The sequence below is a fragment of the Polypterus senegalus genome, chromosome 7 (genome assembly GCF_016835505.1).
Source record: "Polypterus senegalus isolate Bchr_013 chromosome 7, ASM1683550v1, whole genome shotgun sequence".
NCBI lineage: Eukaryota > Metazoa > Chordata > Cladistia > Polypteriformes > Polypteridae > Polypterus > Polypterus senegalus.
In genome coordinates, this window is record NC_053160.1 from 147472242 (window position 1) to 147499997 (window position 27756).

The window sequence follows — 27756 nt, forward strand, 5'->3', positions numbered from 1 at the left end:
TTAAAGGTGGTGATAAGAATGAGCTCAAGTGCTGGAGCAGAAGTTGCAGAACAACAGCATGAAGGAAGTGTGGGATGGGATGAAGATCATCACTGGCTGCAGCTCGAAGCGTGGTGCCGCCATCGAGACAGACGTGGAGAGAGCAAACCAAATGAACAACTTCTTTAATAGGTTTGATCACAGTAACCCACTCTCACCTCGGAGTACTGCATCCTCCAACCATCCTTCTGCTGATACCAGCATAGGTGAGACATCCCCACCCACAATTACAGCAGCCCAGGTGAGCAGAGAGCTGAAAAGACTTTGTGCCAACAAAGCAGTGGGTCCAGATGGTGTATCGCCACAATTGCTGAAGGCCTGTGCGTTGGAACTGGGGAGTCCTCTACAGCGCATCTTTAACCTGAGCCTGGAACAGGGAAGAGTTCCAAGGCTTTGGAAACCATCTTGTATCACTCCTGTCCCAAAGGTATCACGTCCTAGTGAGCTGAATGACTTCCGCCTGTTGCTCTGACGTCACATCTGATGAAGACCATGGAGCGGCTGCTGCTTCACCACCTGAGGCCACAGGTCCGCCACGCCCTCGACCCTCTGCAGTTCGCATACCAGGAGAAGGTGGGAGCGGAGGATGCCATCATCTATATGCTTCACCAATCCCTCTCCCACCTGGACAGAGGCAGTGGTGCTGTAAGAATTATGTTTTTGGACTTCTCTAGCGCCTTCAACACCATCCAACCTCTGCTCCTTAGAGACAAGCTGACTGAGATGGGAGTAGACTCACACCTGGTGGCATGGATTGTGGACTATCTTACAGACAGACCTCAATATGTGCGTCTTGGGAACTGCAGGTCTGACATTGTGTGCAGCAATACAGGGCGCCGAGGGGACTGTACTTTCTCGGTCCTGTTCAATCTATATACATCAGACTTCCAATATGACTCGAGTCCTGCCACGTGCAAAAGTTCGCTGATGACACTGCTATTGTGGGCTGCATCAGGAGTGGGCAGGAGGAGGAGTACAGAAAGTTAATCAAAGACTTTGTTAAATGGTGCGACTCAAACCACTTACACCTTAACACCAGCAAGACCAAGGAGCTGGTGGTGGATTTTAGGAGGCCCAGGCCCCTCATGGACCCTGTGATCATCAGAGGTGACTGTGTGCAGAGGGTGCAGACCTTTAAATATCTGGGAGTGCAGCTGGATGACAAATTGGACTGGACTGCCAATACTGATGCTCTATGTAAGAAAGGTCAGAGCAGACTATACTTTCTGAGAAGGTTGGCATCCTTCAACATCTGCAGTAAGATGCTGCAGATGTTCTACCAGACGGTTGTGGCGAGTGCCCTCTTCTACGCGGTGGTGTGCTGGGGTGGCAGCATAAAGATGAAACGCCTCACGCCTGGACAAACTTGTTAAGAAGGCAGGCTCTATTGTAGGATTAAAGTTGGACAGTTTAACATCTGTGGCAGAGCGACGGGCACTAAGCAAACTCCTGTCAATCATGAATAATCCACTGCATCCACTGAACAGTGTCATCTCCAGGCAGGCAGAGGAGTAGCTTCAGTGACAGACTTTTGTCACTGTTCTGCTCCACTGACAGACTGAGGAGATCGTTCCTCCCCCACACTATGCAACTCTTCAATTCCACCCGGGAGAGTAAATGCCAACATTAATTTTATTTTAATTTTTTCATTTTATTACTATTTAATTTAATATTGTTTCTTTGTATCAGTATACTGCTGCTGGATTATGTGAATTTCCCCTTGGGATTAATAAAGTATCTATCTATCTATCTATCTATCTATCTATCTATCTATCTATCTATCTATCTATCTATCTATCTATCTATCTATGTAATTTATTATTATAATTATTGTATTATTATTATTATTATTAGTAGTAGTAGTAGTAGTTGTAGTATTAGTCAGTATAAGTCAGCTGCACAGAGACAGTTTCTGATCACTGTGAGTGCAGCGCTTTCTGATGATGTCATCTGGCCTCTCTCTCTCTCTGTCATCCCTCACTTTCTCATCTCTACACTCCACCTGCCCACAGTTTAAATCTCATCGAATTATCAGGTAAAATGCCACAGACTCACACGCTGAAGCATCTTGATGTGAAGATCTGCACTGCAATGGACTTCTGGTGGTCAGCCGCAGATATACATCATTTGGCTCACACGCGAGTTCCTTGCAGCTTAAGCTAAACGGACAACTCTTTTAGTAGCTGTCCAGAGTCCATTTCTGAACACCGTAAGCTGAAAACTTCTCTTTCTGTGTCAGCTTTTCTGCATAGTGTCGCTTCCACTCTTGCAAAAAGAAATGCAGAAAGACGAAATGCCTGAAAAGTCTACTAATCAGTTATGTTCATTACTGATATTTATTACCTTTAACATTAAAATCATTGAAAATTATTGTTAACTTTCACCTTGAAACTACTGACACTGAGCTTTAAGACATATTGTATAAACAATGTGACATTTATCCATTTTTGGCCATTGTCTTTAATGTTTATTTTTACAGTCTCGTACAGTTTAGTAAGCAGAGCGTGGCTTTGTTAATTTTTTCAATATGTACTCCAGATCTCTTAATCCTGGTCAAACCAAACTTGGCATGATTATGCCATCTATTATGAAGGAAGTCATATTCCACATGAAGTGACAAAAGACATTTTGTCAAAAATATATAATTGCCAAGTACGTATATTTTTCTACCTACTCTCAATTTAACAGCACCCAGGACTCTCTTGTTTCTTTAAAATGAGCCACTTGGCTTTCCACTCGCAGACTTTCACATTTTCCATTCCCTTTTAGTATTTGGAAGAAGTCTTTTTCTCCACCCAAAAATGAGGCTTTCTTTAAATCTGTTACTTACTTTGCATTGTTTGTAGTAATGGCCAAGAACAATTTTTAATCTTGTGTTTTCATGGAGAACGGAGTGTAACCATGTTTCTGATATAATGGGCTTTAGTATAGAACAGAGGGAACAAATGCTTAACAGCAGCAGACAATATTAAAACATCTATTAAAAAACCTCAAGAAGTGACTCTTGTTGCATAATCCACATGTCAGCTGCTCTGTCGTATTTTCACAACATCCAAAATATATGTATTTTTTGCTAAAATATTGTGATACTTCCCGAAAATTAGAGATGTGCACAGAAGTGAAGCACAGTCAGGTCAATCTGAGCTTTTATATTGAAGACAGGGCGCTTGACCAATGAAGTGGTGGCAGTGGATTGGTCAGGTTTTTTACTTTAGCTGCATAAATAGATAAAAATGATGGTGTAATTTCTAGTATTCAGTATATTAAAGCATTTTACGGTAACTTTTTGTGCACACGATATAATAGAAATTAAAGATTGTTTTCCTTTTTTTTCAATTGAGAAATTTATGTTATGCAGTCTTGTATTCTTGAAGTGCATCAATGCCTGGTAGCAACCTTTGTGCTCATATATGAGCTTTTTGAGGTGGTTGAAGTCTCAGTCAGTTATTTTTATTGCCTATTGAAAGATCAATTTACCATCTGATACTCAAACTCTGACAGGACTTAGTAGTATGAGAAGAATTCTTTGGCTTTTTTACAACACCCTTAAAGAAAAAAAAAAAAAGATTTTCACAATTTTTATAGACCTTGTAGTCATTCTGATAATCCTTGTTCTAAGGTCTTCTTGTGTTAATTATACGACTTAGAGTAGGATGGTTCTAAATGGCTATTTAAAATCATCTGTAGAGTAAACTGAATTATGTACATCTGTATGCAATAAAATGGCGCACTATAAAACTACACTATAAAGCTGTTTGCCTTAAGTGATGAAAGCACCCTCTGAAATGTGATGTTTTTAAATTATAAATAATCAGGAGTATACTGTACTTTAGTGACAAACTCCATGTGTTTTTTATATTCTTGAATAAACTGTTTCTGCATTTACAGATATTTGGTTGTTTTGTTATAAAAAAGTAAACACCCAAATTAACAGTTCTATAAAGTATTTATGGAGCCAATCATATCACAATTTAATTATTATTATTCATATCATTTAGTGGAGGATTGCTTCATTTATTTATACACCTTTTTTGAGGAATATACTAGTTTTGGATAATTCAGACTATAGTGTTAAGCAACAAATACAGAATTTGCTAGAATTGATTTAATTTCTTTTTTCCTTCTACTTTTTTCCTTTGACTTTAATTTTATCACCAAGAAAACATTGATTACCCATTAATAGAAAAATGCAGTCTTGGTAAACTGTCATTTATTTTCTTTTAGAATTTGTGTTAATATTTTCCATATCAAAGTCTTTGGCAGTCATTTTCTGCTGTTGGGAAAATGAATAAGCATGTAAATACAATGCTGTAGATGCCAAATTAATTCCATCTCTTCCTATTTACAGTCAGAAGACAAATCAGAGAATGATTCAAAGGAAGCAGAGCTGGATACCAAACGCTGTCCAGTAACAAAGACATTTAAGACCAAACCACTCATCCCAGAGATATGTTTTGCATATGGAGAAGAAAAGGCAGAATCTTGTCCTCCTAGCCCACTTCTGGATGAAGATGGCTTAAGTGCACTAATATCATGTAGGAAGTGCTGTGTACAGGTTCATGCCAGTAAGTCCTGAAAATATTACACTGAATTGTATGCTTGTTTTTTCTTTTCACTGGGTTGGCTTTGTGGAATTGCAGTCCTTACTTATAAATGTATGTGTTTTAATAATCTAATAATACAATGGAAGGGAATAAAAATGAGAAACATTAAAAAGCAAAAAACTAAGAAACAACTTTCTGTCTCTTGGGCTTGACCAATATGTGATTAACTCCTTTTCTCCAGAGTAGGTTTCCAGAAGCACTTAACCACCTCAAATACTGAACAACCTTTCTTTCCCATCTTCTTCATCTCTGTATTCTTCTCCCATTTCTACCTGACACTCGCAACTCTACATTGGCCACAAGGACCTTTTAGACCCCAGCCCATAGACACAAGTAGATTTACTTCAGTGTCACTAAGCATTCATTTACAGGACAGAGCATGGCATCAGGTCAAAAATCCATCATCCCTTCAACCACACAAGGATTTGATCTCAGTAAATATCAAGAGTCCCTGCATAGTGCAAATGTTCCGGCTGCCCCCAACTATGCAATGTACTGTATTTATAAAAATAATTAAGACTGTGAGACATTTCACTGTTTACCCTTAAGGACTACCCACAGAGAACAAGATCACTTCTAGGTTTATGACTGCTCTCTGGAAACTCTGGGGCCAAGAAGCTGAATCTCCACCTAGTGGTCCTAGCTGTCATTGCAGTGCCAAGCCATTTCTCTTCCTTGATGGACCAGGCAACCCTAGATTGTTGTTCCACTATGACAGGTAGCAGAGAAACATGAATTAAATACAGGAGCTTTCTGCCTCCTTACCATGTGCTATGGAAACTCCTGTTCTATTGTTTACTTAGATTTGTTAACTAAATATAGGGTGTCTCAAAATTATGTTAACATTTGAATGGCGGAAACAATTTATTCACAAAACATACTTCATATGTGCAAGATGATTTACAGGAATGTCTCAACCTGTTCGCCATCATGTTCACCACAAAATAAAACAACGGGCAACAGTACAATTTAAAGCCCAGACACACATTTTGCAGGGAATAGATGATACCACAGTCTGTATCCTGTCCTTCAGGTCATTGATATCATGAACTTTCCTGCTATACACACGCTCCTTCACCATACCCCATAACCACATATCACAGGGTGTCAAATCAGGGTAGTGTGGAGGCCATGGCAATGGTCCACCATGACCTATCCACCGACCTGGAAAGGTATGGTCGAGCTAAAAATAATACATTAGTGTTAACATAATTTTGACTCACCCTGCATTTACCTGTGTTACCAAATAATCAGACATGTGAGATTTGTTAAATTCTGCGCTCGTTTTGATCACTTCATGTTAATATCTGGGCTTATTCTGTATGTACTGTACTATACAGTATAATGTCAGTTTGTATCATGTTGTTTTTGGCTGTTTTGTTTATGTGTTAGCCACTTAAATGCTGTGTTGTTCTTCAGGTTTGTTTCAGTAACTGCCACTATGGACAAATAGACATGCAGATACAGGTAATACAGCTATATGGCTGTGAAAGGACGCTGTGGTAAGAAGAATCCATGGTGTGGGTGGACAGTAGCCGAGGTGCTTATTGTTCTTTAAATGGCAGTATCTGTTGGAAATTTTGGATATGTTCTGGTTTTATCTCAATTCCCATAGTTTTAGCCTGCATATGTTACACTACACCTTATACTGATGCCGTCGGGCAACGAGATACGAGGGATCTTCAAAAAGTTTCCACACTTTTTTTAAATTCTATTTATTAAGAATTTCAAAAACAAATTGCATCACTCTTCTACATGGTCACCTTCCTTTGCGATGCAATTTTCCCAGCATCGTACCAACTTTTTTAATGGCATCAGCAAAAAATGTTTTCGGTTGAGCGCGTAGCCACTGATGCACCGCTGCTTTCACATCAGGGTTCTTTCTTTATCCCTCATGGTCGTAGCTGTAGCAGGACGTCTGGAGCACTCTGCACCTGTCACAGTAGTATGGCCATTTTCAAACATTTCAATCCAATCTACGAAAGAGAAATTTTTTCTTCATACTGAGCACACATGCAAAGGGCACCCCTTCTGCCCACAGAAAGCATATGACAGAATGCTGTTCCTCTTTGGTGCAATTTAAGCTTTGCAACCATCTTCGCCATGGGGTGACAACTCTTATACTAAACTGCAAGGGCTGCTGTCTTGCCAGACAGAACTACTCACATGACACTCTCAGACACGACCAATTACTACTCCTGCCTTCACCGTTTCCCAACGAAAATATAAAGTGCGGAAACTTTTTGTATGTCCCTCGTAGAACTATAGAACAAACCGGAGAGAAAGTTGCACTGTATATCTCTGTTATATATAATATGCCTGAGTTATAAAGAAACAGAGTATGGCGTAAGTGTTGATTACAAACCAATGCAACCTTTGTAGTTTCAGGTGGCACAATAATTGTTACTTTCAATTCTTCCTAGTCAGTTCATCATCTGCACAGGTCCAGGCAGACTGCCTGTCTCAAAATAGCTGCAGAGACAGAGTTGTCTTCTCCTTTTGGCAAGATGGCAAGTGAGAGCGCATACCTTTGCTGGTCTCCATCGATATTGTCCATCTACAGCTCCTGACACACTTGTGTGACACGCCTAAACAAGTCAACAATGAAACAGCTCATGGATAACTACCCTCTCCCCAGTTCATGTTCTTTACAGTGTGGTTGTAATACTCACTAATGAAACAGCTCATGCAAGTATAAGCCCCAGTCTACTATTTTCTGTAGTGCAGAAAAGCAATAGAGGAATCAATTAAGCCATAAAATTATCCCAGATGGTGCTTTCCTTATCAATGAAAATTGGTTTGTCCAGCTTCCTGACTGTTCACCATTATAAATAAAGACATACAATATATGCCTCAACTTATACACTAGATATCTCTCATTTTACACTCCACTAGAACAGTGAAAGAGCTCATTGAGTTTTATGCAACCTAACATAGTAATTTGTTTTGCTCTGTCAAGCAGCATTCCCACATTCATAGTTATTTCAATAATTTTCTTGTTAATACTCTTCAATAAACACATTCACTCAACAACATTCAACAAAATAAAAATAAATGTAATGAATCCAATGTTTGCAGTGATATGAGTATACATGTTTGTATGAATGCATCCTTCAATGGGTCGGAACCCTGTTAACCTTTGGCTCCTTCATTGCTATGACTGATGTGTAGCAAGCTGAAAAAGTTTTGTTTTAGTCTTTCTTTTTCTTTTTTTAACCAGTCACTGCCATTATAACGTCCTTTATACCACATAGCTCAGAAAAACCTAAACAATTTCCTTTTTGAAATTAAGCCACACAAAAATCAGTCTGATTGCAGTACTGTTTTTCTTTTTAAGATTTTGTCAATTTCAAAAATTGAAATCTGTTAAGAATTATCTGTTTATCATACTCAGCATTTAAAATAAATATACAAAGTCAATTCAAAAGGTATTCAGACCGCTTTCCTTTATCACATTTTGCTATGTTTCAGCCCTTTTCTAAAATGAAATATTTGCACATGTATTTGTAAAAACTAAAATTTCACATTGGCGCAAGTATTCAGACCTTTTTACTCAGTACTTACTTGAAGCACCTTTGGCAGCAATGTAGCCTCAAATCTTCTTGACTTTGATGTTACATGCTTTACACACCGGGATTTGGGGATTTTTGTGCCCCTCAAGTTAAAGTCAATGCTTTATTTGGGCAACTCAAGGACATTCTCATAGTTGTCTGTAAGTCACTCCTGTGTTGTCTTTGCTTTGTGCTTAGGGTCACTGTCCCGTTGGAAGGCAGACCTTTGGGTCATTTTGAGGTCTAGAGTACTCTGGAGCAGGTTTTCATTAAGGATATCTCTGCTCTTTGCTCCGCTCAACCTCAACCCTCTTCAGTCTCCTAGTCCTTGCTGATGAAAAACAACCCCACAGCATGATGCTACTGTCTTCATGCTTTACTGTTGGAATGAAATCACACAGGTGATGAGCAGTGTTAGGTTTCCTCTAGACATGTCACTAATATTCATTTCATCAGACAAGGGAATCTTGTTTCTTATAGTCTGAGAGTCCTTTATGTGCCTTTTTACAAACTCACAATAGGTTTCCTTGTATGTTTTACTGAGTAGAGGCTTCTGTCTGGCCACTTTGTTAAAAAGCCCAATTGGATGTCCATCAGAAAGTTTCTCCCATCTCTACACAGGTTATATGATATCTACAAGAGTACCCAACAGGTTCTTTGTCACCTCTCTTACCATAGCCCTTCTCCCACGATTGCTCATTCTTCTAGGAAGAGTTGTTATTTTTCCAAAATTATACAATTTAAAAATTATGAAGACAGCTGTACTCTTGGGAACCTTTAATATGGCAGATATGTTTATAGTCTTCCCCATAAATGCGCTTGACACAATTATGTCTCTAAGATTTGCTGGCAGTTTCTATGATGCCATTGTTTTTGGTTTTGGCTCTGATACACATTATCAACTTCGACAGGTTTGTGCCTTTCCTAAGTTTATCCAGTCAATTGAATTGATCACAGGTGAACATCAAACAGGTTTTAGAAATTATCTCAGTAATCATTTATATTATGGGATATATCTAAGACACATCAAAGCCAAGTGAGATAGCAAAAGGTCTGCATAATTATGTCTATGTGATATTTCAGATTTGTATTTTTTAATAAATTTGCAAAAATTTCTAAAATTGTTTTTTCTTTGTTTCGGTTTCTGTTTTTGGTATATTGAGTGTTACTTGATGTTGGAAAAAAAATAATTTAGAATGATTTTAACACAAGGCTGAAAAATAGCAAAATGTGAAAAAGTGAAGATGTGTGAATACCTTCTGAATCCACTGTGAGAGAGAGAGGGTTGCCCGCAGCCTTGGCATCTTCTTATGCCTAGACATTGAGAGACAGGACCAGGATGTCCAGAGCAATGATTACACATAAACAACAAAATTGCTGCATCAATAGTGCTTGGTGCAGTTGATTACAACAACATCCAAATACATAAATAAAGTACTTTGCTGTTTCAGTTCATTAATAAATAAATAGGCTCAGTAAAATCCCTTATGGCGCCACCAGCCACTCTGCCTCCTTTCCAACATGACGGCTCGTTCTCCCGATACCTTTTCATTCCTTCTTAATCCTTTCTTCATCTTGATTGTCCTTTTTTCTCTACTTAGAGTCCTTTTATACCTTTGTAGGTGAAGGTGATTTGCTTAATGACCCCTGGAGGGTCAATGAGGAACAGCTGAGCTGATCACACCTAAACACTAACAAGCATTCAACATGTTTCCCCATTAAACACAACAAAAAATGAAATCTACACAAGTGAAAATTATTTATATCAGGGCAGTAAATCTTGTTTTCCTTATTGTAAGAATTATTGGCTTGAAATGTTTGTATTTGTGATTATTTAGCTTGGGCGGCACAGTGGCGCAGTGAGTAGCGCTGCTGCCACGCTGTTAGGAGATCCAGGTCCGCTTCCCGGGTCCTTCCTGTGTGGAGTTTGCATGTTCTCCCCGTGTCTGCGTGGGTTTCCTCCAGGTACTCCGGTTTCCTCCCACAGTCCAAAGACATGCCGGTTAGGTGCATTGGCGATTCTGAATGGTCCCTACTGTGTGCTTGGTGTATGGGTGTGTGTGTGTGTGTGCCCTGAGTTGGGCTGGCATCCTGCCCGGGGTTTGTTTCCTGCCTTGAACCCTGTGTTGGCTGGGATTGGCTCCAGTAGACCCCCGTGACCCTGTAGTTAGGATATAGTAGGTTGGATGATGGATGGATTAGTTAACTTACTTTAAGAAATCTTGTCAAGTACATATTTGCTTACCCCATTGGCAGATATTTTTGCTAAATAAAAGCAAAACAACTCCCATTTAAAATTTTTGTCTAGTTTTTGCATATGCATTTTTTACAGTGAACACCCCACTGCAGCACACCTTTCCTGCAGCACACACCTGCACCCACACCCACCAGGACTGAACACACAGTTTTTATGCCAAATCCTGCATTGGCAGGGACCCTTAATGCAAAACACCACAATAACATTGTAATCCAATAATGCTTCAACTTCAGGTCATGGGTGATTGGACATTTTTCATTAGAATGCTTTGCTAAAGTGCTCAAGTCATGGTTCCTTCAAAAACAGTCAATTTTCTAGGTCCAGAGGCAACAAACCATCCTCCACACTGTTAAACTTCCACCTCCATGTTTATTGTAGGTCTGATATTTTTACTGATAAATATTGTATTAGCATTAAATCAGACATAAGGTGACCTGTATCCTCCAAAGATTCTGGTTTGTCTTTATCCAGGTGTTTCTTTGCAAATGCAACATGAGCGCCACTGTTACTCTTGTCAAGGTTTTTGCCTTGCTGCTCTCCAAAGAATCCCGTTTTCAGTCATGCTGTGATTGTGGAATCATGAGCACTGACTTTAGTTAAGGCTAAAGTGCTCTGCAATTCTTTGGATGTTCTTCTGGGATCTTCTATGACTTCCTGACCAAGTTGTCACTGTGCCCTTGGGGAAATTTTGTCAGGCCAGCTTTTCCTAGGAAGAGTCACCACTGTTCCAAATATTCTCTTTATGGAGATAATGGCCTTCACTGTGGAACTGTGGAGTCCCAGAACCTTGGAAATGGCTTTGTAACATTTCCTGATTGGTACATTTCAGCAACTGTGTATTTCTTCTGGAATATTCCTTGTTCTTCTAGAACCCTTGTGGTGAGTACTTTATTATATTGGTAAGGGTCAATATAAAGTTTGATGAGGTTTAGATTCAGCAGTGCTGACTGCAGTCAGGTCTGGATGTGTTTAGTTATCAGTTAACTTTGGTCAGCTGTTTGAGTGAATAACTAAGATGGCAGTTATCTTGTCACCAGGGCAAAATATATTTGTGTTAACTTTAGTACTTTAATATATTAGACAGCAATTTAGAAACACTTGGCAGATCCAAGCAACTATAGGCTAGTAAGCTTAACATGCATCACAGGAAAATTAATGGAAGGAATTATTGAAGGTTAAAATTGAGCAACACCTGGCAAGGACAGGAGTTATTCTGAACAGTCAGCATGGGTTCAGAAGAGGGAGGTTGTGTTTTACTAACATATTGGAATTCTATGAGGCAACAAAAGGATACGATCAAAGTGGAGCATATGATATTACTTATCTTGACTTTCAGAAAGCATTTGATAAGGTGCCACATGAAAGGTTGGGCATCAAGTTAAAAGAAGTGGGAGTTCAGGGTGATGTTTTTAGATGAGTGCAGAATTGGCTGAGATACAGAAAGCAGAGGGTGGTGGTGTGAGGAACCTCTTCTGAATTGGCCGATGTTAAGAGTGGTGTTCCACAGGTGTCAGTGCTAGGGCCGCTGCTATTTTTAATATATAAAAATGATTTAGATAGGAATATAAGTAACAAGCTGGTTAAGTTTGAAGATGATACCAAGATTGGTGGATTAGCAGATAATTTGGAATCCGTTATATCATTACAGAAGGACTTGGATAGCATACAGGCTTGGGCAGATTTGTGGTAGATGAAGTTTAATGTCAGTAAATGTAAAGTATTACACATAGGAAGTAAAAATATTAGGTTTGAATACACAATGGGCGGTTGGAAAATCGACAGTACACCTCATGAGAAGGATTTAGGAGTCATAGTGGACTCTAAACTATCAACTTCCAGACAGTGTTCAGAAGCCATTAAGAAGGCTAACAGAATGTTAGGTTATATAGCACGATCTGTGGAGTACAAGTCCAAGTAGGTTCTGCTCAACCTTTATAATGCACTGGTGAGGCCTCATCTGGAGTACTGTGTGCAGTTTTGGTCTCCAGGCTACAAAAAGGACATAGCAGCACTAGAAAAGGTCCAGAGAAGAGCAACTAGGCTGATTCCAGGTCTACAGGGGTTGAATTATGAGGAAAGATTAAAAGAGCTGAGCCTTTACAGTTTAAGCAAAAGAAAATTAAGAGGTGATATGATTGAAGTGTTTAAAATTATGAAGGGAATTAGTACAGTGGATCAAGACTTGTATTTTAAAATGAGTTCATCAAGAACACGGGGACACAGTTGGAAACTTGTTAAGGGTAAATTTCACACAAATATTAGGAAGTTTTTCTTTACACAAAGAACGATAGACTCTTGGAATAAGCTACCAAGTAGTGTGGTAGACAGTAAGACGTAAGGGACTTTCAAAACTCGACTTGATGTTTTCTTGGAGGAAATAAGTGGATAGGACTGGCGAGCTTTGTTGGGCTGAATGGCCTGTTCTCGTCTAGAGTGTTCTAATGTTCCTTAACACTGTTATATTTTTACCCTGGTTCCTGTTATCTAATATTACATTTTGTTAAAAAATCTGAAGCCATTCTATATGACATATACACAAAAGTATACTACACCAGGATGGGTGCAAATACCTTTTCATAGCACTTAAGTTGTTTTGAAGGCAAAGTCTTCAAACACCAGCATTATATAGTGCGGTACGCCATTAGAAAGGCCTAATCTGATGTAACATTTTGAGAAAAATAGAAATATAAAGGCAAAATGTCTGCAAACAATTAACACAGCAAGACATAATTTGAATTTACCTTGAATGCCACAGATTTGTGTTTATCAGTTAACGGTAAATGGTAGCTCTCATTGATGGACTTAATTTACAAAAATGTTTAGCTTTCAGTCACAGTTCTTTATTTTGTATTTCATACGCAGAGCTGCTGTGCATAAACATTCTCATAAATTAGTTCAAAGATGGGAAAAAGGCACATGCAGAGAGTTTATGAACCCTTTTAGGACCAACATTGGGAACATTATACATATTTTATGTTTGGTCTGAAATCATTTAGTGGTTTTAGTTTCCATAAACCACTTCCCTCTTATGGTGCATCCCTTACATAAACTTCCCATTTCCTTGGTGAATGATTCTGCCAACACCCACACTTATTTGGAATCTTTTCTTTTTCTCTTTTTTTTTGCTAGTGACTGGGTGTCCAGAATGTGTGTTATTTCTAAATTACAGAAATAAATGAGCCCTAACTTGTTTTATATCAGCATTGTGAAACTCTGTTATTTCAGTTTTGCGGTGTGATAAAGTGGCCCAAAATAGTTGGTTTAATAATTAACAGCAGAACTTGTTTACAAAAGTAGGAATCATCTTTAAAAGGATCAGGCTTCTGGCAAAATGGATAAGCTCTGGCTTTGTATCCATGAAGCTGTGGGTTCAATGGCACAGCCAATTTTGAAATTGAATACATTTGTCTTAGATTTATTTACAAAGGTTATTTTTCCTAGAATGGTTGCTGGGGATGACTCATCCCATTGATTTGTGAATGCCTCAGCAAACTGAAAGATAGGAACATTTCACTTTGTTCACTGTTGACTCTGAGTATACACATATTTTGCCAAGCATTACTGAAGCTAAAAAAAACGTTTGCAAAATTGTTCTCTTTTTTCCAAAGAAGCATTTTTTTGTGGGTCAAATGTTTTTCTGAATATAGGAATGAAACATTAAACAGTGATTATCAGTATGCTTGTTTTATTTGTATTTTAATCTATCCAAATAAGTTGTTATATCAATTTATGTTTTAGTGATGCAATAAGAATCAAAAAGCAAGCTTATTTTTCAGACTTTCTGCTGGTTTTGATTCAGCTTTTCTTAACAATTTTCTTTCTCCAAGTTGTAATAATCAGGAAAACAGCTAGCATGCAGTATCACGTTTATCTGTTTCAGAAGTGCACTTCATCCCATTCCAGCTTATCTGTCTTGAAAAGCTTCCAATGGATGATGAAATAACAAAAATAGGACCACCTGGTTTGTTGTAGTTTATTTGCAAGTTTCCTTTCATTTCATAAATAAAAATTATACTTTTTATGATTTTTAACTAACAGAGATTCATATATACAGTACTGTATATGCATTATGCAAAAATAAACAAGAAATTGGGGTTAGAAAATGTGAAATGGAGTTGATTGAGAAAAATTGGCATTTCAATAGCGATTTACAGATCAGCAGAACTTTATTAATTGCTTTGATCTTTGATCATTGCTTTGGTCATGTTGTTAATATAATATGAAAATGCACCTGCTCTGATAGTCCAGTCTGTGTTTCTATCTGTGTGTTTGTCTGACCCATCTATTTGTCTGTAGGAAGCAACTCGGCTCCAAGTAAACCAACCTTTGTTAAAATTTGGCACACGTATTCTTATATCTAAATGTCTACGCTTGGAAGTGTGTGTGTCTGTCCAGCCCGTAGGTGAGAGGTGGATTTGGGGTAAGGGCTCCACCTCAGAGGAAACAGAAAACTCTCATACCCACTAATAACACATGTGAGGCCAGCACGTCAGCAAAACAAAACCTCAGAAGAAAAACAAAGTCACTTAGCCGCTAATAACACAAGCAATGTGAGCACGTTGGCAAAATGAATCCTCCTAGGAGAGAGATGCCTAGAGTAATTCCTTTCAATTACCTGACATCTCTACATTTCAACTTTCTTTTCTGACGATTTCAATAGTTTCTAGGACCCCGGGCTTTTTACAGCGCAGGCTTACACAGCTAGTATATATACAGTATATATATATATATATATATAAAATTATATATATATACAGTATATATTGTTAGAGATGGCTGGGGTGGCGACCAGGCCGGGACACCGAGGAGGACCGGAGGAGGGCTTGCGCCTTCCCCAGACCAGGTGGGGCCCTGGTACCTTTGGGGGCCATGAGTACAGAGCTTTGAAGCTCCACCCTGTAGGGTCCCGTGGTCACCGCCAGGGGGCGCTCCTATGCCTTTGGAGCCCTGGACCTCAGCACTTCCTCCACACCCGGAAGTGCTGGGAGAAGAGGAGCACGGACACCCAGAGTGCTTCCGGGGATGCAGCCGACACTTCTGCCACACTGGGGCGTGTCAGTGGAAGATTGCCGGGACACACCTGGAGCACGTCCGGGGGACCATAAAAGGGGCCGCCTCCCTTCATACAATGGCTAGAATCGGGAGAGAAGAGGGCTTGGTGGAGAGGAGTGGAGGCAGCCTGAAGAAGTGAGGCATTCTGTTGTGGCCAGGACTTTGGGGTTTGTGCACTTCTGTAAATATGCTAAATAAACATGGGTTGGGTGACACTGACGTGTCCGCCTGTCTGTGTCCGGGCCGGCTACCACAATATACAGTGGTGCTTGAAAGTTTGTGAACCCTTTAGAATTTTCTATATTTCTGCATAAATATGACCTAAAACATCATCAGATTTTCACTCAAGTCCTAAAAGTAGATAAAGAGAAACCAGTTAATCAAATGAGACAAAAATATTATACTTGGTCATTTATTTATTAAGGAAAATGATCATATTTGTGAGTGGCAAAAGTATGTGAACCTTTGCTTTCAGTACCTGGTGTGCCCCCCCTTTGCAGCAATAACTGCAACTAAACGTTTCCAGTAACTTTTGATCATTCCTGCACATCGGCTTAGAGGAAGTTTAGCCCATTCTTCCGTACAGAACAGCTTCAACTCTGGGATGTTGGTGGGTTTCCTCACATTAACTGCTCAATTCAGGTCTTTCCACAACATTTCGATTGTATTAAGGTCAGGACTTTGACTTGGCCATTCCAAAACATTAACTTTATTCTTCTTTAACCATCCTTTGGTAGATTGACTTGTGTGCTTAGGGTCGTTGTCTTGCTGCATGACCCACCTTCTCTTGAGATTCAGTTCATGGACAGATGTCCTGACATTTTCCTTTAGAATTCTCTGATATACAGTGGAACCTCGGTTTACGAGTAACTTGGTTTACGAGTGTTTTGCAAGACGAGCAAAAATTTTTAATAAATTTTGACATGATAAACGAGCAATGTCTTGCAATATGAGTAGCATGGATACACTTTGTCTGCTGAGCGTCATGTGATCACAACTGAGCTGATGGTTCTTCTCTCTCTCTTCTTATCTCGCCGCTCGCCCAGCGCGTCTCTTTGTCTCTCTCTTTATCTCACTCACTCGCTCGCCCAGCGCGTCTCTCTCTCTCTCCTTATCTCGCTCGCTCACCCAGCGCGTCTCTCTCTCTCTCTCCTTATCTCTCGCTCGCCCAGCGCATCTCTCTCTCTCTCTCTCTCCTTATCTCGCTCGCTCACCCAGCGCGTCTCTCTCTCTCTCTGGCAATTGTCTCCTATTCTCCGTCTGAGTCTGTGTGCCCCACTCATATAGTCAACATCCGTACGAGCGTATACTGTTTACTACAGCATTGTGACTGTGTGTGTGTGCGCTGTGAAGTGCGAGTCCCCATCTTGCTCCCCAAAACACGAAGCTGAGTCTCAGTACTTTAACACCAGCTTTATTCAGCTTGAAACAGCAACAGCGCTGTTATTTATTGTAGCGGGATCTTTAGAATGTTCCTTGTATGACCCATTGACGACAGGCGCTTATAGCATGTCTGCGATATTTTTGGATGCGCTTATATGGCGAACTGCTACAGCGCTGGGAGACTGCGATTGCTTTGGGACGCTCTTCCGCGTGTCGTCCCGTTGGGTGGAATCCCACATGAGTTTAGAAACTCACACCAGCCATGATTCTTTTTAAAGGTAAAGTGCAGGTTAATTTGTATTATGTATTTTACTTTATATTTTGTAATAATCATTTTTATATGAATAGTTTTGGGTTGTGGAATGAATCATCTGAGTTTCCATTATTTTTTATGGGGAAATTCGATTTGATATACTAGTGCTTTGGATTGCGAGCACGTTTCCGGAACGAATTATGCTCGCAAACCGAGGTTCCACTGTAATTCAGAATTCATTGTTCCATCAATGAAGGCAAGCCGTCCTGGCCCAGATGCAGCAAAACAGGCCCAAACCATGATACTACCACCACCATGTTTCACAGGTGGGATAAGGTTCTTATGCTGGAATGCAGTGTTTTCCTTTCTCCAGACATAACACTTTTCATTTAAACCAAAAAGTTCTATTTTGGTCTCATCCGTCCACAAAACATTCTTCCAATAGCCTTCTGGTTTGTCCACGTGATCTTTAGCACACTGCAGACGAGCAGCAATGTTTTTTTTGGAGAGCAGTGGCTTTCCCCTTGCAACCCTGCCATGCACACCATTGTTGTTCAGTGTTCTCCTGATGGTGGACTCATATACATGAACATCAGCCAATGTGAGAGAGGCCTTCAGTTGCTTAGAAGTTACCCTGGGGTCCTTTGTGACCTCGCCAACTATTACAAGCCATGCTCTTGGAGTGATCTTTGTTGGTCGACCACTCCTGGGGAGGGTAACAATGGTCTTGAATGTTCTCCATTTGTACACAATCTGTCTGACTGTGGATTGGTGGAGTCCAAACTCTTTAGAGATGGTTTTGTAACCTTTTCCAGCCTGATGAGTATCAACAACTCTTTTTCTGAGGTCCTCAGAAATCTCTTTTGTTCATGCCATGATACATGTGTTGTGAAGAGCAGACTTTGACAGAACAACTGATTGTAATCCCATTGATTGAAAACACCTGACTTGAATTTCACCTTCAAACTAACTGCTAATCCTAGAGGTTCACATATATTTGCCACTCACAAATATGTAATATTCTATCATTTTCCTCAATAAATAAATGACCAAGTATAATATTTTTGTCTCATTTGCTTAACTGGTTTCTCTTTATCTACTTTTAGGAATTGAGTGAAAATCTGATGATGTTTTAGGTCATATTTATGCAGAAATATAGAAAATTCTAAAGGGTTCACAAACTTTCAAGGACCACTGTATATTTTTTTTAATTGTAAAGTTTAGTATTAAGACTTATTACCTGGCTACTGAACATTTATCATAGAGTCAGGTAGTGTTTTTCTTTAGCTCAGTATTAACACATTAAAAGGGAGCAGAAGATGGTGTGGAAGAAGAAATACAAAATAGTATGCTGTAATCATTGGAGGCAGAAATGGGGTGTAGGTAGGTATCTGGAATGTCAGTCTCTGTGTTATTGTTCCTAAAAGTTGGTTGTGTCAATTAGGTTGCAATAGAAATTAAACTGATGCATATTTAACCCTAACAAACTGTTAAAGTTCTATATAGCATTCTTATTAATACAATAATGAGGTTGTCATTAGTGTGTTATAAGCTACTGTTGAAAAGGCTCTTGATGAAACAGTAGGAGCACATGGGAAAAAAATTAAGGTGCTCCTGCAGTTATCACAAAGTCCTAAACCTGTGAGTTATTCTTGGTGGATGCAATAACTTGTAAAGTAATATGTATTTCAATCTAAACACATATACTATATTTTTTGTATGTACATTGTGTTATACTGTATATTTATTTTATTTTTTCTTAAAATTTGTAGGTTGTTACGGGGTTTGCTCAGCTGAGCATCATACTAGCTGGTTCTGCAATCGATGTAACACAGAAGCTTGGAAAGCAGTAAGTGATTTTGCTTAATATCAGAACTATCACAGTGATATATGCTGAGTAAAAAAATTAAATAAGATTACCTAAAGTTTTTTTATTTATTTCATATTTGGATGGCATCAAATAAATTAATAACAAGAAGTATTTATTTGATATCAAAAAATAGGAGACACTCTAGACATGTCCCCAGCCCAAAATGAAAAATTTTACAGTGGAAATAATACAAAAATAGCAAATGTAAACCCCTTTGTGCTTTCCTGTGCTGTGTATAGATAAATCTCAGTGTAATAAGTAAGGCTGCTTCCCCAATCAGGGGTGCCATTATAGATGTAAGAGCTTGCGGCATAGTTATACTAATGGGCCCTTCCTCAGCCTCATAACGTATTAGCCATTTAACAACAACATTAGTAACAGAATATTATCGACAAGTAATTAGTAACATTAATCCAAATGCAAAAGATGATAAATAAATACTAAGTAACATTTCATCCCAAATGCAAAACATTACCAGTGTGTATTTTTATTTTGCTTTTCAAGTCAAATGTAACAGTTTTTCAGATGGTATGTTGTAACACTGCAAAAAAAGAACTACAAAATATCCCTTCAGCACTATGTACAGTTTAACAAATATAGTTAATAACAGCCTATCTTACTCTACCAATTTTCACAGAATCCACCACTGATCTTTCACAGTTGTCAAGTCAGTAATGAAACCTGCATAATTATGTTGGCACACAAGCTCTCATTTGATGGACAGGATTACAAGACTGTTCAGTCTTCCTTGGTATATTGATGCTTAAGTCTCATGGATATCAGACCACCATCTTTAAAATGACCGCTTGGCCAGCCCTGTGGAATAACTGAAATTTGTCTGAGGTGGGAGGCTGCTTCTATGCTGTGGCAAGCAGTGGGTACTAGAAGCAGGAAGCTGAAGCTCCTTACGGTTGTTGCCACCTCTCTTGACAGTACTGTTATTGATGCTGCTATTAAAAAAAAATAATACATTTCTGCACAGGCCCAGGAAGTTGCCCCCCTGTTCTCAATCAGCCATCTTGGGACTCTGTACAGCAAGTCTTCCTTCCTTTCTTTCTTACTTTCTTTAGACTGTTCTTCTGATGACAGTAAAGCCCTTGCCAACCACTTTTATGATAGCTTTTCATCCCATTCAACACTCTTAAAAATAACGATTCTTTAATGGTTTTAAATTGTTCTTAACTGGGTTGTGTGGTTCCTTGTTGAACCTTAGCTTGTTCTTTGAATATGAAATTGAACAACTTGGAAATGAAAAATGGTTCCCCTGTGGCATCGCTCTGAAGAACACCCTTGGCACCTTTTTTTTTTAAGAGTGAATGATCACTTCCAGTCATGTCATCTGTGGTCAGGACACCCTTATGATATGTACATATTTGTATACACAACTGTGAGCAAGTGATCAACTAAATATGACAGTTGTATTTTATTCATGTGATTTTATTTTTGTTTTTTGAAGTAGCATCATAAATGTATATAAATCATATAATAATGCTGCAAGTTTACAACAAAATATATAAGTTGTCTATATTTTTCATGATTTCTTCTTGTCATTTAAATAAAATAACTTTTAACTTGTTCTGGATTCTATAGATCTTTTACAGTAGGTTTGGAAATTAAAACAATTAAAAAATTGTCGGTATGAAAGACTATTTATTTATTTATTTTTACAAACTGTTTGTGGCTGTTATGTACACTAGTTAATTCTAGAAACATTTATATCAAGTTTGCCAATTAAGAATACATATATATCATCTACAGTATTAACTGTAAAAAATAACATTGCACAAAACAGTTTAGAATTTTTTTAGTGAAGGAATGTTTAACATAAAATTTCAAACAAATTATCATAAATATTTTTAAATTGACTGAGCTACATTGATATGCATTGCTTTTTCACTACAAGGAAATTTGGTTTTAAAATTACCTGTTCTATTAATTGACTTTTAAAAGCTTTAATTTGTGCCGTAGGGTGAGCTTCATCATGCTTGAAAATGGCTCTCCTTGATAGCTGTCAAGAGGAAGTGTTTGTAGCTCTGTAATTAATGAAATTAGAAAATACTGACCAAAAATGATTATGCAGCTTAAGAGAGCTCATTCTTTTAGCCAATCTAGATGAAGTTTATTTTTATGTTGTGATAAGGAAATAAGAAAGTTGAGAGCACACTGGGAAGGATTTCTGGTTTGCAACATATTTTTAGTGCACTAATTGCATCGTAAAACGGAAGCAGAAGAGAAGAGAGTGAAAACCATTCTGTAGTTTGTTGGTTGTGGTAAACAGTTTGTAGATCACCCTTATTTGGAGATGAACATTCTCCATAGGTCCACTAGGGTGGTGCTTTACACCTGCTTATTTTATTGCATGATAATTATCTTTGGATTCTGCTCAGACTTCTGTTTTTTCAGGGAAATAATTAAAAGTATGGAGGAAAAGTTTTCAATAGCGTGGTTCATGATTTTGAATAGGGCAACACGGCACTGCTGCTAAGTTAGGAGACCCAGGTCCTCCCTGCGTGGAGTTCGTATGTTCTTCCCGTGTCTGCATGGGTTTCCTTCCACAGTCCAAAGACATGCAGGTTAGGTGCTTTGGCGATCCTAAATTGTCCCTAGTGAAGGCTTGGTGTGTGTGTGTACCCTGCGGTGGGTTGACGCTCTGCCCGGGATTTGTTCTTGCCTTGTGCCCTGTGCTGGCTGTGAGTGGCTCCAGCAGACCCCCATGACCCTGTCTTAGGATATAGGGGGTTGAATAATGACTGACTGACTGATTTTGAATAAAGTGTGACAGTGAGAGTGCAAATACTTCAATAACACTCGGTTATTTAAGCAGAATGAGTTTAGCTTTAGAGTAAATATAGTAGATACATAGTAACTAGAAAAAAGAGAGAAAGATCACATTCAACTGACTCTGGGCTAATTGCTACACTATACTGTCACTTTTATGTGGTAATGTTGAAATATGAAATGCTTTTTAAATAGTTTTCAATTAAAAAATTGCTGAAACTAAATATGAATGAGTAATAAAAACTAAAATGTTCTATTACTCTTAACTTTTATCTTTCTCAGTTTGCATACACAAAGTGACATCTTAGAGTGAGAAGTGCACTAAATTATGTGCACTTATAATCTGAAATAGATAAAAAGTTTTTTTTCTTTATTTGTGTTAGATTGCTTATTTTATTTTTGAATGATAAAGTTACCCAGATTCTATTCCAGGCTAATTTATGTTTACACAAAGATCAGACACTGTTAGCCAATCTAAACCAAATTTAACCAGAGTGATTGCCATATTTTTCTTTTCTTTTTTTTTAAATCTCATTTTAAACGTTTTCCTTTATTTGCTGTCTGATCAGGTGGTAGAGAGGGTTGTTTGATATGAATAAGATGTTTTGTATTTTTACTGATTTGTTATGCACACACTGTAATTAAATCTTGAATAAAATCAAATTATTTAAAAAAAAAATGTATATGGTTTCGGCCACTGAATAGGTTGGTGATGTTCACTTCCAAGCATTTTTCTTCTTCTAGCAGGGTTCCAACCTATCTTCGTCTGGATCCTTGTATATATTTCAAGAAAGGTGCTTTTTTTAAAATTTTCTCAGTGGGGTCCATATCTCGGCACTATACTGTAACACTCACAGATGTGACACACAGTTGTGAAGATACCCTCTGTCGGGGTGCTGCAGCCCAGACTAGTTCTTCACTTTTCTCTAAGTCCCTTTCAAGTATCAGCTATATGTAGAGTCTCAAGGAACAAGTAGACACTTTCCTGTCAGCTTCATCCATCCTTCTCCTCTGGTTTTCAAACAGCATTCAGTAATGCAGAGCAATACCTGACTTTTATTGCTTTAAATTTTTATTGAAGGGTACTTCTGTAGCTCTTTGTTGCTCTTTCTTAGAATTAAATTAGAGTGCTCAGTTAACATGTTGCATTTTTCTCATACTGTGTATGCAACATGTTGAATTGATTTGAGTTTCTACAGCACTTACATTCTTTCTCTACAGACTAACCAAATCATATTAGATGCTCTGATCCATGTTAATGATATAAAAAATGTGAACCTTTTAGCAGTGATCTTTGAAAAATACCCATACAATAGCTCCCTATAAACATAATAGCTTTCAGTGACTGCATGAAACTACCTTCCTTTGCTTATATTTAGTAGTCAGACCACGTTTTACAAACTTCCCACTGTGATACGTTGTCAGAACAGGTTTGCCGTGTGCAAATCATTTATTTTGAGAGGTAATTTGTCAGCTTTGATATGACAAAAGACCCTGCAGCAAAAATTTACAGTGCCTGAATAGTTGAAGGCTCATACCAGCAGGCGTGAAATGTAGCAATTAATGTTTACTGTTGTTGATCATTTCCAAACGTCAATGGTGAAAAAATCACTGTCAAAAATATTTACAAGTGTCAAATTACCAAATTTTCTCTTATAAATGTTCCAGAGGAAAATATGCTTTTCTAGAAAATAGTCTTTTACTGACGTATTTGCGGAAAATACTGATTGGAATAAATATTTTTTGTGTATTTTATACCACAGTGAAAGATAACCAAAATGACTCCACTTTTACACTTTTTCTGTTGTTGGAATGTTTCCATGCCTTTTTGGAAAAGCCTCTGGAGAAAGAGACCTTGTCCATTACTCAGGTTTTGGATTTAGAAAATGCTATGCGGTTACCATTCTGGCTGTGGAACAAGGGATGAGTCCTTCTTTGTGACATTGAATTTGATTAATTTAATTAGGGCAGAACATGTAACAGAGAGGTTATTTTAAAATTTAGGCTTGCTTTATGTTGATACTTCATAAGATGTACTCATGTAAAGAATGTTAAAGCACTGCTATGAAACTGAGGCTGTCTTTGCCCTTTAAAATTTAGCAGATGGTCACCCAGATGCTTGAAGATGGCACTGTTGGCATGCTTTTGCTGATGATTATATTTATTGTTGGTGTATATCTGAGTAAATCACAGCTGGGTGTAATGCATCAGAGATTTCACTTGCACTGGTGTCCATGAGTCAAAATATTTTCCAATATCTCAACACTTCAGAACTTGTACGCTAGAACTATGTGATCATTTTAAGGCTGTAATCTTTATCATAATGGTAGGAGAGGACACTGTGCCTCCTTCTTTCTGTAAAAAGCATGTCCCAACATCAATGAAGATGACTTAGTCACCTTTAATTAATATAAAATATATCCTATGCCAATCAATAGTGCTTGAAGTAGACCAGTATTAACCAGTAAAGGCTGTGTCACATTAAACCACTTTTCATTTGCAAACTTCATTTACATAATCTTAGTGAGTTTGCAGCAGCTGCGGCACACTCCCGTGACTGGGAGGGACTTTATAATGTAAATATCATGGCTACACAGCTGACTATTGGAAGTTACCACAGTGAAAATGTGTAGCCTGGGATGGATCTTGGTATAATTTTATAACAAAACACTTGGCATAGTCAGCAGGATTTGCACGGTGTATGGTTGAAGTGTAGTGGTGTTGCAGCGAATTAAGGTGGGAGCTGAATGACAGAGAGAGAGCTCTGCTGATGTCACCAGGAAGTGCTGCTTATAGGTTGTCTTTTCATTGCCAAGAATGGGAGTTCTCCTATTAGTTCACACAGTAAGATGCTTCCTGTGAGGGTCTTCGTAATCCAGATGTTGCAGGATCATAGTTGACGACTTGCAGTTACCACAAGTACAAAATGTATATACCCTATGATTGTGGTGTGATTCTGCAACAAAACTGCATTATAGCCAGAAGGAACTAAACCATTACTAGTATCTGTGCTTTTCCTACATTTGTTTACTGATTTATTGAGTTTAATTTATTGTCCTATAACGCAATTTTTGTTCATTGTATAAAAGAGCAAACTGAATGACTGAGAGAGAACAGTGAGGAACAGCATTTTTTACATAATTACAAACAGCATTAATAGAAAAATCCTTTACATATGTAAGTTTGAAAAATTTTACTCGACCATTAAAAAAGATACTCAAAACCATGGAAGCTGTCCGTGTTCTCTTGCAGGTATCAATTTCCTATGCTTTGCAAAATCCTGAACTTACAGTATCTGTACACTGTGTAGATAAAAGATAAATGGAGATATATTTCATCTAGTGTTTGTAAGGTTATAAAAAGAAAATGAGTAATGTTACAAATGAAATGACACAATTCAGACCATTTCATTCATTTTGTTACTTAGTAGCTAAATTGCCATCCAGTCTCATCCAATGAAGTTGTTCCACATTTCAATTCTCCCTTTTGTGTAGAAGATCTCCCCTATTTATACATTAAATGTTTTTCCTTTAATTATGGCAGTGTTCATGAGTATGTGATTTATTACAGAGCTGAGAGAATTTTTCCTGACTAACTTTATCAGTGCCTTTTAGAATTTTCAAAGACATAAATTAGAATGAACTGGATGAACCCACAAAAATGGCCAGTTTCTTTAGCTCATCACAGTTGGATATTCCATTTAGTCCAGTGATTCTGTGTACAGCTTTTAGTGGAATCTTTTTTTGTCATGATAATAAGAATAGCATCCTGTATCTAAAATGTGGTCTCAACAGCAGGTTTTTCGAGATTGCCTAACATTTTCTTACTTTTCTTACATACTAGGATTTGCAGATTTACATGCTGTTAAAGTCTAAGTGTAAAGTTAATATCCTTTTCTTGATACCAAAACTAGCCTGGAATTTTCATCTTAAATGTGTACTCATGTTTCTCAACAGCTCAGTGTGATTTTTCAGAGAGATGAGGCTCTCAGGCCAGCACTAGAATTTTTCATATAGGATGCTCCAGCTGAATCATCTCATTTATTTTGGAGTGAAGATGAAGTATCCAGCATTACTGGTGATAAAATGTTAAGGTGAACATTCACATACAAATACATGTACATATTAGTATAAAACAGCGGCTATTTCAAAGAGTTTAACCCTCAGAGTATCATGCAGTATTTTATTATTATTATAAAATATGGAATCCTTATGCATTTAATTGAAATTATTTGGTACTTAATGTTTGTTAATATCAAAGTGAAAACAAATAATACACATCCCTTAAAGTAAAATAGTAGTAGAAACAACTGTTTTAAAAAGTCTTCAGTTACAACCGCTTTAGCTAATATTTGGTAAAGGTTCAGTTGTCATAAATTATAACACTGGCTGTTTTAGTTGATGTCCTCACCAGCTTTACAAATGTAAACACTGTCGGTTTGTTTCCTTTTCAACATTTTATAACTTTACTGACATTATATGTAGACCAAATAAAATCAGAAGATTTCTAATCTCTTACCCCATATTTATAAATTGGAAAACAATTTTTTATGTTTGGAATACTTAGTTACTCATGCAAGCAGTTTTTCTAACTTGGTCATGGCTGTTGGCCCGTGCTTAACTAATGCATGTCTCATTCATACCCTCAAATGACTAGCTGTCCTCATGTGCACAGATTTGTGGTTGCATCATATTTCCTTATAACTTTTATACCGTATCTTTGATTGATGCTTTTGAATACCTCTTGTCAATAGATTTAGTTGAATACTCCTTCATCTTTCTGATGTACAAAATGTTTTACTATTGAACTTCTGTGCTCGTCACGGATTGTCCATAACAAATACCATGTTCAAGCATAGGGGTATTCATATGTGCACCTGGCACCAGGACACCCTAGGCCTCAGTTCAATGATCGACTTCGTGGTCATGTCATTGGTTTTGCGGCCACATGTCTTGAACACTCGGGTGAAGAGAGGGGCGGAGCTGTCAACTGATCACCACCTGGTAATGAGTTGGATTCGATGGTGGGGGAGGATGCTGGTCAGGCCTGGTAGGCCCAAAAGTATTGTGAGGGTCTGCTGGGAACGTCTGTCAGAGTCCCCTGTCAGAAGTAGCTTCAGCTCCCATGTTCGGTAGAACTTTGACCACGTCTCAAGGGAGGTGGGGGTCATTGAGTCCGAATGGGCCATGTTCTGTGCCTCTATTGTTGAAGCGGCTGGCCGGAGCTGTGGCCATAAGGTGGTCGATGCCTGTCATGACGGCAATCCCCAAACCCGTTGGTGGAGACCGGCGGTGATGGATGCCATCAAGCTGAAGAACTGCGGGACTCTGGAGGCAGCTAATAGGTACCGGCAGGCCAAGCAGAATGCGGCTTCGGAGGTTGCTGAGGCAAAAACTCAGGTGTGTGAGGAGTTTGGGGAGGCCATGTGGAACGACTTCTAGACGGCTTCGAGGAGATTCTGAGAGGGGGAAAGCAGTGCAGTGTCAACACTGTATATGGTGGGGATCGTGCGCTGCTGGCCTCGACTCGGGACATTGTGAGTCGGTGGGGGGAGTACTTTAAAGACCTCCTCAATCCCACTAACATGCCTTTCAACGAGGAAGCAGAGCCTGGGGACTCAGAGGTGGGCTTTCCCCTCTCTGGGACTGGGGTCACCAAATTGGTCAAAAAACTCCTTGGTGGCATGGCCCTGAGGGTGGATGAGATATGCCCGGAGTTCCTCAAGGCTCTGGATGTTGTAGGATTGTCTTGGTTGACACAACTCTGCACCTCTTTGTCCTAGTTGCGGAACAGTGGACCAGCTCTAAACCCTTGGCAGGGTCCTGGATGGTGCATGGGAGTTTGCCCAACCAGTGTACATGTGCTTTGTGGACTTGGAAAAGGTGTTCGACCATGTCTCTCTGGGAATACTGTGGCGGGTGCTCCTAGAGTATGGGGTACCAGACCCCCTGAAAAGCCTGTGTCAGAGC

At 38.7% G+C, this 27756-nt stretch overlaps 1 protein-coding gene across 3 annotated transcripts in view; it reads left to right on the forward strand.

The window, feature by feature from the left end:
- Positions 1 to 27756, forward strand: part of LOC120532912 (lysine-specific demethylase 4C-like) — a 917975-nt gene that overhangs the window by 566332 nt on the left and 323887 nt on the right. For all 3 annotated transcript variants that reach the window (XM_039759396.1, XM_039759398.1, XM_039759397.1), the window contains exons 14-15: positions 4388 to 4604; positions 18912 to 18988. In XM_039759396.1, the coding sequence (XP_039615330.1) occupies positions 4388 to 4604; positions 18912 to 18988 (294 nt within the window). The remainder of the gene's footprint in view (positions 1 to 4387; positions 4605 to 18911; positions 18989 to 27756) is intronic.